The sequence below is a fragment of the Amblyomma maculatum genome, chromosome 4 (assembly GCF_055883805.1).
Source record: "Amblyomma maculatum isolate TAMU_Amacu chromosome 4, ASM5588380v1, whole genome shotgun sequence".
Classification (NCBI taxonomy): Eukaryota; Metazoa; Arthropoda; class Arachnida; order Ixodida; family Ixodidae; genus Amblyomma; species Amblyomma maculatum.
Window position 1 is genome coordinate 158,858,811 of NC_139347.1, and position 12,322 is coordinate 158,871,132.

A 12,322-nucleotide genomic window follows, 5' to 3' on the forward strand; every position below is an offset into this window, starting at 1 on the left:
TACAGCAATGAGGTCGGCCCGATCACCCCAAACCTGCCTTGCATGATCTAGCACACGAGGCCGGTTTGGTCGATAGTCTAGCGTAAAAGTGTAAAAGGTGCGAGTAAAAGTTTCTTCCTATTATTGACACGGGTAATAAATTCTTGTGTGCAAATAGCACTAGTAAGTACCGTAGTAGTGAGACTGTGCTGCCTGGACCTTTTTGCGTCAAAAGGGCTCAGCAGGGCTCGCATGCGTTCCCAGTCACTGCACTTAAAATAGGCTTACAAGTGTTTGTTGAGGTGCGAGCTAGTTGGTATCTCCTGTTGGATTAAGCAGCGCAGAGGACAAAGAAAAAGATAGGGGAGGGATGTGTGCATGTCCTCTTTGTCCTCTTTGTCCTCACCTTTTGCGCTATATAGTAGGTGTCACATGCGCCTTAAAAATGGTAGTCAGGACAGCACGCCAGAAGTATACCTGCTCTGGCTCTTTGATGATGTTTTAAAATGCGCAGTATGCCAGCGACATGTCTGCCTGCTCAGGCTGGATCTATTTAAAACCACTGCCAGTCTTATAGCTGTAGGCAATGTCCGTGTTAGGCATTTGCATATTGTGCAGGGGACAAAACAAAACCAATCTTATTGCAAGATGACAGGGCTTCGTGTAGTCATGTATGGCCCACTTTGCTGCCGCTAAGCCTAAGCATGCCTCCGGAGGGCTTTCGAAATAGCCACCGCGGATGATGGAAGCGTTTAATTTTGTGATCGTTGACACAGTAATTTTCTTTCATATATTTGAGTTCGTTTTGTTTTCGTGCATTGCCCCTATGGGGCACTCGCGTCTATTCACCATAAAGTGCAGGTTATCGCATAAAAGGGGTTCGCATAATGGGGTTCCATCTCTATCCTTGCCATGGTAGGGGAATCTGCATTGGTGAGGGCCATTTTCAGTGGTTTGCATTACTATTGTGGGTCTGCTTCAGATAGCATGTTGCGGTATTTTTTAGAACAGAGGCACAAATGCAGCACGATTTCTTTTTTTTTTTCCCCTTGAGATGGCTGGACTAGGTTCATGAGTAGCTACCGGCGAGGAAAAAAAAACCAACTTTTCAATGACATTGGCTATGGAGATGAAGTGCATCGCATGCATTGGCGAGAAGCAAAGAAAGTGGGACAAGTTTGCACGCTCATATGGCCGACAGCAGTGAGGTAGATTACATGGATCGATGGGAAGAGACGGGTACAGGACAAACACTTGTGCTGCGTCGCTGTTGGACTGAATGCAAGAAACGGAGGCACGACGCTTGTCCCGTCTCCGTCTTTTCCCTTCAATCCACGTTGTGCACCGTGAGCGTGCTGGTGTGGCTGTTGCCTTGGAAGCATGTGAGCATCTTCAGGGCGTTGCAACGGAAGTGTTGCGTGGATGCAGATGCGGCGCAACCTGCTTGAGCGGCGGCAGAAGATGTTCCTGCAGCAGCAGCAGAAGCGGCTGCTGGCCCAACAGCAGCAGCAGCAGCTGACCATGCAGACACAGCAACAGCAGCATCCGCCCGACTCCTTTGGCCCAGAGAGCATCAACGAGCTGCTCAACCACGGTGTGGCTCCGCCCAACATAGCCATTCAGGTGAGAACGCTTAGATAATTAATGGCCTCACCTTTGTCTCAAAAAGCAAATAACTTTTATTTCCCCCTCCCTCCCCTCTTTCTGTTCCTTGTTTTAATTCCTTGGATAGCAATCACCATGCATTGCGTGACGAAATTTTAAACTGCTGTAGCTATGTTAGCTAGCACAGTTCAGCATCTTTTGGTTCTTTTCGCGATCGCTTGTATCATTGGGGGAGCACTAAATGCCTCCACCTTCTTCCTCTAGGAAGGAAATGCCAGGGAAAAAACTGAGAAAACTTCAAAAGCAGGATTGCAGGAAGTTTGAACCTCAGTGACGAAGTGGTGCACAGTGGGTTGACTGCTTTGTGCGGTCCTGCTTCTGACCAGGTCTCCTGATTTTTGCTTAACATGAGCTTTAATTTGGGTGAAATTTTTGTAGGCCGCAATACGTTGGCAAAGGATGCGAGCTCTAAGTGGAAAGAGAAAGCGAAAAATAAGAAACATCGGGCATCATTATGCCAGCATCACGTAAGAAGGTAACATGAAGCTCTTTGGAGCATTGCTACCATTTGTGAGTGATTCGATTCTTCATCTAGTTTTCGTTTAAGCCGAGTTCATTGAGTGTTGACCTTGGATGTAGTCCTTAGCAGCCCGTGCTGAGGGTGACATATGGGACTACTGTGCTGTTTTCCACGAGTGACTGCGCATGCAGTGTGTGTGTGGGGGGTAGGGGGGGGGGGGGGCTATTGTGCTAGCAGCTGGGGAGGGGGGCAGGTGACGTACCGAGGCTTTCTGATGCTCGAGGGGGGCGTGGCTGCGCCACACTGTGCAGCAAAGCTACCACCTGAGCCAGGCACAGGGGAAGGACCTGCAGGAGAGAATGAAGATGCTCAAAGCGGTGCGTTCCACATTGTTCTAGCGCTGCCTCCTCTGTCTCTTGCTGCTGCTGCTTATGTGTGTGTGGTCCGTTCAGTGTCTGTCCAGCCTCCTGTGTGCCACTCTCTATGTAGCCAAGTGAACAGTGTTCTCTTTTAGAGACGAAACCGACTTGTTGGAGCCACTTTTTTAATTTCTCAATCTGGTCGGAGCTCTTACAAACTTGAGGTGCATGGTGTGGCTGTAGTGCTTGCTTTAATGGCAAAATTTTGTGCCCTAGGGCTGTGAGTGATGGGAAGGTTGTGGCATTGGTATTAGTTCCAAGAGGCAAATTGAGAATGCAGTGCAGGCTCATATAATTTCGAGGAAAATGAACCTACAGCAGGGAGCAGTGCAGATCTGTGACGAGCAGGCCGCGTTTGTGAAAGCACTGCTTATTGCAGAACCAGCGCATGTACTTGTTAGAAAAAAGTGAACGAGAATTCACCACTTGTGTGAAATTGTGTCGTTCCCACTTTGGCTGGTAGGGACTGCTGCTTCACATGCTTGGAGGATGGAGCCTTGCTCTCCTTGTGTCCTCTCGTTTTTCGATCCCACTGTGGGGAAACCTGCTTGAAGGGGCCCTCTTTCCTTTCCCCTTTGTCATTTGTGCAGAGGGGCGGCATGTCAGGCGGCGAGGCTCCACAACAGCTGTCGCCACGGTTCGGGGGTGTACTCAGTCCCCCCCAGCAGCAGGTGAGACTTTCATCAACCCTCCCAGCATTTTTCATGCGTGAACACTGCAGCCTTTAGTGCCAGCAAAATTATTTTGGCTAGCAAAAAAACCTCCTCCGCACTCCCTTGTTCAGTCTTACTGAGAGTGAGTGAGCAAGGGAGGCTAGTAGGGTGGCGTGAACAAGGCTGGCAACGTTTGGCTGGGAGCGAGTGGAGCACTTCACTTGTTTTGCAAGTTGTATTATTGCTCTTTTATGTAGAAGGCTCGAGCTTTGCACTTCCCTGTGAAGTTGTTTTGCGTTGTACTGCAAGGTTATACAGTCAAACCTGGTTATAACGAACTGTGTAATTCAATGCGATTTGTTCGCTATAATTGAACCCGTCTATAACGAACTTCAGTACCAAATTCGTTATACACGATGTCTAGAACAGCGCAACGAAAATGCACTAACTAAAGAAAAACCGTGCCGCTCACCATGAATCTACAAAAGAAATTTATTGCAGATAAATGCTCACTTATTTGCAGTGGGCAGTGATCTTCGCCTGAACACTGCATTTAACTCCATCAGTGAGAATCGCACTTTCCACACCCGACATTATTTCCACAATCTTCAGTCCGCTTCCCTGTATTCCGGAGTATCAGCGCAGCAGATAGGTAGCAGCGAGGGCTTCGTGCAATGTAGGGCGAGGGCGATCGTCTTCCGGCGGCGGCTCCTCGGTCTCCTCGTTCGCACCAGATGCCAGCATGTCGGCAACAATTTCCGAGTCCAATGGGCTCGCTGTCACTGCTACGTTGTCGTCAACAGTGAGAAAATCCTCCAGGGCAACTTTTCGGGCACCGCGTCCGGAACATCAGCCAGTTCTTCCCACAGCGTGGCAACATCGCTGTCATCTTGCACAATGCGTGCTTCACTAGCAGCTTCTTCATCCTCTCGACATAGTCCAGCATGGTGGAAGCAGTTGCGGATTGTGGATTGCGTCACGTTTTGCCAGGCACGGATAATCATTTCTATTGCGGCCAGCAAATTAATCTTGAGCTTGTCGTTAACTCACAATTTCACCAACAGCCGCTCAACAGCCGCTGTAGCCCAGCTTGAAAGCGCGGATGATCCCCTGATCGAGGGGCTGCAAAACCGCTGTTGCGTTCGGTGGCAGGAAACAAAACTCGATGTTCTTGAGCGTGACGCCGCAGTGGTGCGCGGAACAGTTATCGAGGAGGAGGCGCCCGCTCGTTGCAAGTTCCTCGTCCCAGCCACACAGCCACGCTTCGAACAGCGTTCTGGTCATCCAGGCCTTAGAATTTGAGTTGTATGTGACTGGGAGTGAAGTGCATCCTCGCAGGCACATAGGTGACTTGAACTTGCCTATGACAAGCGGCCGCAGCTTGTGGTTTCCTACGTGGACATAAGCCACCAACCACCGCGGGTTCGAGCGTCGCGCGAGCCGAAGCCCCGATCAGCCGTTACCACGCGCACACTGAAACACCGCAGCGCGCATTCAACCTCCACCGGGAGGAGAGCACTTCGCTGCAAGGACACCAACCTCCAAGTTCACGAAGGAGACGTTTATTGAAACGCCATCCTCCAGCGGCACACACACACACACACGCACACACATACAAAATATACAAAACGCACAAGTGACACGGAGTGCGCGCCGCAAGCACGCAAGGGCGTGCTGTGATCTCTCTCTCGCAGTGACCAGAGGGTTCCTTTGAGAGAGAGAGGGCAACCACCGCAAGGTACGCCTGTCTCGGATCGTTGGATCGCGATCGACAGGCTCTAGTTGCGCTCTCAGGTACGACCCGGAGCAGACGAACTCGAGTACACACTGGTCTGCGCGGACAAAGGCCGGCAGACAAGAACAGTAGCGTACGCACCTTACGATGTCTCTGAGGGGTCTCTCTCTGGGCTCCGCTCGGACAGTCGCGCGAGCGCGGCTGTCGAAGCGGTGCCGTGTTCCCGCCAAAAGGCGCCAATGAGAACAGCCACTGGGACGCCAGGGCGGAGCTGTGGCCCGAACGACAGTGACAAGTCGTTCGAGCCCCTCTCCGCCGCCTCAGGCGGGAGAAAGGAAACGGGGAGAACAACTGGGAAGCGGGCGGCGGCCGCGCAAAGGGCAGCCGCAGCAAGCCCGAATCCCACAAGCTTTGATGAACCATCCATGCTTGATGAACCATCTATGTTTGTCGTGAGAAGAACGGTGACTCGGACCTTATTCAATTTACCGTCATGGCACTTCTCATTTTTTACCGCCAAGGTTCTGCTCGGCAGCAGTTGCCAAAACAAGGCAGTCTCGTCGGTGTTAAAAATATTGCACGGTTCGTATCTCTTCGTGACAGCACGCCGCACGTCTTGCACCCACTTCTCAGCACTCTCAGCGTCCACTGCTTGGCTTTCACCTGCAACCACCTTTCCGGTGATGGAGTAGCGGTCTTTAAATCGGAGCCAACCACTGCCCGCCGTAAACCCCTCGACGTCCAGGACGAAGGCAAAATCTGTTGCTTTCTGTTGCAGCATAGGGCCAGAGACAGTCAGATTTTGCGCGCGGACGTCCAAGAACCATTGGTACAGCGCTTTCTCTACTTGGTCATAAGCCGGCTTGCGGTGGCGAAAGCAGTCACCATTTGGTCGTTCCTGTGCATTGCCTCTGATGGCCGACTGGTTTTTCAAAATGATGGTTAACGTGCTCCGCGGAATTTTGAAATGCACGGAAACGTCAGACTTTTTTTTGCCGCGGCCAACACGGCGAATTATCTCCAGCTTGTCAGAAAGCGGTAGGGCACGCCGCTGCTTTGTCGTCATCTTGCAGGATGTAGCGCCGGAATGCAAGTCAGCAGCAACGTAGGCACATACGGAATCGTGAGGATAGCAGCAGCACGATTTGCAAACGTGAACAAAGAAAGCTCTAAGGATGCGGGAAAGTGCGCCACTGACGCATTCCTTGTTCGGAGGCTGCCTTGCCTTCGAAGATTCTCCCCTTCCCTTCGCCCAAGCTTGAAACCAGTTCTGGCCGCTGTTTCTTCTTTCTCGAAGCGCAATAGGTCCGGAGCTGCTCGCATGTCTTTGATCACATGGTAGGCAGCTGCCAAATAGGAGCGCTGCAAAGAGGCTGGCCGATGGCGCGGATTTTAAAGGCTACTCACACTACTCCAGGTGACGGCTGCGCATGCGTACAGGAGGGTCCCTCGTGGAAGCTGCTGTAGAGAGCCCCTTCTGCGTTTTACGGAAGCGCGGCATGGGCCGAGGCCGCCTGGAGACAATGCGGAATCGGCGCAGAAGCACCCTAGCGGGCGCGTGACGACGTATGCGCTGCGTGAGACCTTGGGGAACGGAGCCGTCACCAATCCCCCTTCCATCTGACAACGGCATGCGCTAGAAGTATTGCGGCCTGGCAGCGTTTGGGGCTGCCCGGAAAGTACTCGGAGCCGGCACAAAGGCCCGCCCGTTGGCGGGCGTTTGGCGACCGATCGCACGCGCTGAGTTCGCTATATCTGATGTGTAGTTCGTTATAAAAAATACATTTTATATGCATAATGCTAGCGGAAATTTGAGTGTTCGATATAAAACATAATTCGCTCTATCAGAGTTCATTACATTCGGGTTTGACTGTAGAGGGACTGATCGCTCTTAGGGGTCTCAGGTCTCTTGATACAGGGCACATTGATTGAGCGCCACAGAGACCATGCATGCTGTTGCGGTTTCCCTGTACAAAAAGGCATGCCTGGCCCCCTGTGATATTTTTGAAAATAGGCTGTGCACCTTCAGACAGTGCTGGCATGCTTTCTGCCGGCTTAGCTTTGCAATAGATTTGAGAAAATGGGGAAATGTGAATGAAGCCCTGGAAATGCTCTGGGGGCTTATGGAATATGATATGGCTTTGACTTGACTCTGTCATCCTTGTGAGCCTCTCTCGCATAATTGTTTTGATCGTCGTGTGCCTTTGGTGACTCCTGTGTTGCCTCCACACTGTGCTGCAGCCTCAGCAGTTGTCCCCAGGCCAACGGTACTCTCCTCAGCAGCCCCAAGCCCAGCAGCCACCGCAGCAGCAGCAGCAGGGAGGGGGCTTCCCTAGTCCATACCAGAGTCCTGGCTCCCCGCACTTGGGCTCCCCTGGTGGTGGTGGTGGGGGCGGGCCGCCCCAGTGGTCCCCACGGCCCCAGGCAGCCTCTCTGCAGCAGCAGAACCCCATGCTCAACGCCCAGCTCTCACAGGTGATCCACTCTTCTGGTTGTAGCAGCAGCAGCGTCTTCACCTGTGCTTCCTTGCCACCTCGGCTGTTGCTGTTGGGGTGCAAGAACAGGTGGCAACCTGGCATGTTGTGTTGAATTTGGGCTGGAGCCAAATGTGATGGCAGCACTCACACTTGGCAACAGATTTTTTTTTTTTAAGCTATGCGGCTGTTTGGATCCTTATTCTGCTCAGTGGAATGTACCATACAGTCGAACCCGGATACAAATTTTGGTTATATTGACACATGCCATTCATAGACGACGAAGATTTGAACCGGCGATTCGGAGAAGACGACGAAGCGAAACGGTGCTGCGCTTTTGTGCTGCCTTGACTGGCTGTTGGTGTTCTTCGGTGCCAGAGTGCCAGAGCGCCTTCTCTGTAACGTTACGTTACAAATCTGGTGGAGGAATAGCCAGGTATCGATCCAGTCCTGCATAATCAACCTGTCAATACGGAGCTTACCCCCGTACATCAACGCCTCGGCCGCCGCCTACGTGGAGAGCCCCCTGAATTTGGACCCCTTCCGGCCGCTACCAGGACGACGCACCCTCAGACGGCCGTAGAACCTGCTGCAATGACATCTGAGAGCAGGCTTCCCACCCACATTCTGTGTCATCAGCCGCGAACACCCCCCTCTTTTCATGGCGACGTGTTCGAGGACGCCGAGGACTGGCTTGAGAACTACGAGCGAGTTGCTCGTTACAACGGGTGGACTGATGAGCGTAAGCTCCACAACGTGTTCTTCGCTCTTGAAGAGTCTGCACGGACATGGTTTGAAAACCATGAGGCTTCCTTCCCATCCTGGGCAGCCTTCTGTCGTGATTTCAAAGCCACGTTTCCTAGCGCCGACCGCCGGGAGCGAGCGGAAGCTGCGCTACACTCGCGCATTCAGCGCCAGAACGAGAGCGTGCGTATGTTCTTTGAGGACATGACACGCCTTTTCAACCGTGCAGACCCACAAATGTCAGAAGATAAGAAGCTGCGTCACCTGATGCGGGGCGTTAAACAAGAACTTTTCGCGGGACTGGTGCGCAGTCCACCACGCACAGTGGCGGAGTTTCTCAGCGAGGCAGCGACCATGGAGACAACGCTGCAACACCGAGCCCGTCAGTACAACCGTGACGTGAACATCATTAGGTCCGACGCATCCCCTGTACATGTCGGCAGTGACATGAACTCACTACGCAATCTCATCCGTTCTGTCGTGCGGGAGGAACTGCAAGCGCTCCGGATGCCTTGCAACACAGCATCTTTTCCTTCATTGGCTGAAGTCGTCCGGGACGAGGTGCGTATGGCAGCTCAGCAAGTTGCTGACGTTGTTCCCCAGCAGCGCGTTCCTCACCAGACGTTTGACGCGAGGCCCACCTACGCGTCCGTCCTGAGTAAGGCTCCCCCGCCAGACCATAGTATCAACGCCGCAGCTCCAGCAATGGAGCCGCAGGGTCCCCGCATGGAGCACCCCGCATGGAGCCGCATGCAGCCTCGCTACTCCCCTCCGGCAATCTACCAGCCACTCCGTAGAAGTCAAGTATGGCAGTCCCGGGATCGTCGGCCCCTGTGCTATCATTGCGGTGAAGCCAGTCACCTATACCGGGCATGCCCGTACCGCCGCGTCAACATGCGGGGTTTCGCCTCGGAGGGCCTCTACCCTCGGAATGCAGAACGGCCTACTGAGATTGCAAGCGACCTTGCAGCGCGACAGTACCCCGTCACATCCGGTTACCAAGAGCGTCGGTCTACGTCCCCGACGAGCAACCGTTCCACAAGTCCCCACTCTTCCCGACGCCGCTCTCCCAGCCCTGGCCGGGAAAACTAATACCAGCGGCCTTCGGAGGCAGGGTCGCTGATGTCGGGAAATGTGAAGATCCTCCGTCATCGTCAGGCCGACCCGACGAGATTTCACTTGTGCCAGGTAGCGACAGCATCCGGCATACTACCTCCGATTTGTGTGTAACGATTGATGGAGTGGATATCACCGCGTTACTCGACACTGGTGCCGATTATTCTGTAATGAGCCGTGGTCTCGCCCGAGAATTGAAGAAAGTTTTGACAAACTGGTCCGGCCCGAAAATTCGTACGGCGGGAAGTCACTTGATTGAACCTGCAGGCAAGTGCACAGCGCGGGTCGGCATCCGTGGTTTTGTGTATGTCGGAGAATTTATCGTGCTTCCTGAGTGTTCGAAAGACTTGATCCTTGGTCTAGACTTCCTGCAGACCAACGGCGCTGTCATTGACCTGAAAGAAGCGCGTGTTTCTTTTTCGACGAAACGAGCCGTGGCGCGCATTGAAAACGAAGATCCGGATCTGAACGTTTTGCGTATAGTCGACGATGACGTGAGGGTTCCGGCACGTTCTAGTGTGCTGGTTGTTGTAAAGCATGATTTGTTCCACGATTACGAGGGCATCGCCGATGGGCACCTTCCGCTACTCCTCGAGAAGGAATTAGCCGTTGCTCGAGGACTCGTACAACTCCAGAACAGTTGTGCTACTGTCCTCCTGACAAATTTTGCTAAGGAGATGCGGCATCTCGCCAAGGACACGACTGTTGCCGTCCTTCACGATGTTACTGCCTTACCTCAATTATGCACCGCCGGAACGAACCCTAAAGAAGAGGCCGCACCTTGTCATGCTCTGCAAACCGTTAAAATTAGCTCCGACTTGAGGCCCGATCAAAGGAATCTTCTCTCGGCTCTTCTGAGCGATTTCGCAGACGTCTTCGCCACAGGCTCGAAGGTCGGTCGTACTCCTGTCGCCAAGCACCGCATCATCACCGATGAGACCACGTTACCGGTATGCCAGCGCCCGTACCGGGTTTCTCCTAAGGAACGTGACGCCATTAAAACGCAAGTGGATGAAATGCTTGCGGACGACGTGATCCAGCCTTCGACGAGCCCATGGGCGTCGCCAGTGGTCCTTGTCAAAAAGAAAGATGGCACCTTGAGATTCTGTGTCGATTACCGAAAGTTAAATAACGTGACCAAAAAGGACGTCTATCCGCTGCCCAGGATTGATGATGCCCTCGACCGACTACGCGATGCCAGGTACTTCTCCTCATTAGACCTCAAAAGCGGATACTGGCAAATCGAAGTGGATCAGAGAGACAGAGAGAAGACTGCATTTGTGACGCCCGACGGCCTATACGAGTTTAAGGTGCTTCCGTTTGGTCTTTGCTCTGCGCCGGCCACGTTCCAACGTATGATGGACACGGTTTTATCAGGTCTCAAGTGGCAGTCGTGCTTGGTGTACTTAGATGATGTTGTTATTTTCTCGCCTACTTTCGAGCAACACTTGGACAGATTGCGCATCGTGCTTCAAGCACTCAAAGGCGCGCAACTAACGATCAAGCCTGAGAAATGCCACTTTGCTTTCAAAGAACTACGCTTCCTCGGCCATGTTGTCAGTGCACAGGGCGTTCTCCCTGATCCCGAGAAGACTACCGCAGTGTCAAATTTTCCACGTCCCACCGACAAAAAGGCACTTCGACGATTTCTAGGTCTTTGTTCGTACTATCGACGCTTCGTCAAAGATTTTTCTAAGATAGCTGAACCACTGACAGCACTAACCAGAGATGACATACCCTTCCTGTGGGGAGACGATCAAGAGCAAGCCTTCCAGGAGCTTAGAAGCCGGCTACACAAACCCCCAATTCTCGCCCATTTCGATGAAGACGCCGCAACAGACGTACATACTGATGCCAGCAACGTTGGCCTCGGCGCGGTACTCATTCAGTGGCAAGGCGGAATAGAACGGGTTATCGCCTACGCGAGCCGAACACTCTCACGATCAGAGGCGAACTATTCGACAACGGAGAAGGAGTGCCTTGCGGTAATCTGGGCCATCAGCAAGTTTCGACCATATTTGTATGGACGACCCTTCCGTATTGTCAGCGACCATCATTCCTTGTGCTGGCTGGCAAGCCTTAAAGACCCGTCTGGACGCTTAGCTCGTTGGAGCCTCCGTCTTCAAGAGTACGACGTCACTGTTGTGTATAAGTCGGGACATAAACACCAAGATGCTGATTGCTTGTCACGCGCGCCATTGGACTCCACTGCAGTGGAAAACGCCGACGATTTTCCCTTTATTGGGGCCATTACCCAATCCCATATGGCTGACCTTCAACGCAAGGACCCGGAACTGGCGCCGCTCATCGATTATCTGGAAGGACGCGGTGGTAGAGTACCGCTTGTTTTTCGTCGTGGCTTGCAGTCATACGCTTTACGAAGTGGAGTTCTCTACAAGCGCAATTTTGAAAGATCCAAAGAGACATTTCTACTCGTAGTGCCTACGCACCTACGGCCTGACATCTTAAGCGCTTGTCACGACGAACCGTCCTCCGGCCACTTGGGAGTTAGTCGTACGCTTGCAAGAATTCGGGAGAAATACTATTGGCCGAAATTATTACCTTCAGTGCGATCTTACGTAAAAACCTGCCGTGATTGTCAACGCCGAAAGACTCCACCCGTGAAACCAGCTGGATTTCTTCAGCCGATCGCTCCACCGAAAACTCCTTTCCAACAAGTGGGGATGGATCTTCTTGGTCCTTTCCCGAAGTCAAGTAATGGAAAGCGTTGGATTGTTGTCGCGACAGACTACTTGACCCGATATGCTGAGACCGCGTCGCTCACAAATGGAACTGCCACCGAAGTCGCAGAGTTTTTTGTCCACGACATCGTGTTGCGTCATGGCGCTCCGGCTGTTATCATTACCGATCGCGGGGCAGCTTTTACGGCCCGCCTGACTAAGGCTGTACTGAACCTTACACACACTAGTCATAGACGGGCCACGGCATACCACCCGCAAACTAATGGCTTGGTGGAACGGCTAAACCGAACTCTGGCCGACATGCTGTCTATGTACGTGGATATAGAGCATAAGACCTGGGATCAAATCCTCCCATATGCCACGTTCGCATATAAT

At 52.7% G+C, this 12,322-nt stretch overlaps 1 protein-coding gene across 21 annotated transcripts in view; it reads left to right on the forward strand.

Moving 5' to 3' along the window:
• The window catches only part of LOC146193354 (uncharacterized), a 644,795-nt gene that overhangs the window by 604,543 nt on the left and 27,930 nt on the right, over nucleotides 1–12,322 (forward strand). For 20 of the 21 annotated variants that reach the window (XM_084602708.1, XM_084602710.1, XM_084602712.1 and 17 more), the window contains 4 exons: nucleotides 1,408–1,602; nucleotides 2,416–2,481; nucleotides 3,114–3,194; nucleotides 7,153–7,386. In XM_084602708.1, the coding sequence (XP_084458834.1) occupies nucleotides 1,408–1,602; nucleotides 2,416–2,481; nucleotides 3,114–3,194; nucleotides 7,153–7,386 (576 nt within the window). The remainder of the gene's footprint in view (nucleotides 1–1,407; nucleotides 1,603–2,415; nucleotides 2,482–3,113; nucleotides 3,195–7,152; nucleotides 7,387–12,322) is intronic. The other variant, XM_084602711.1, reaches the window with a different exon arrangement.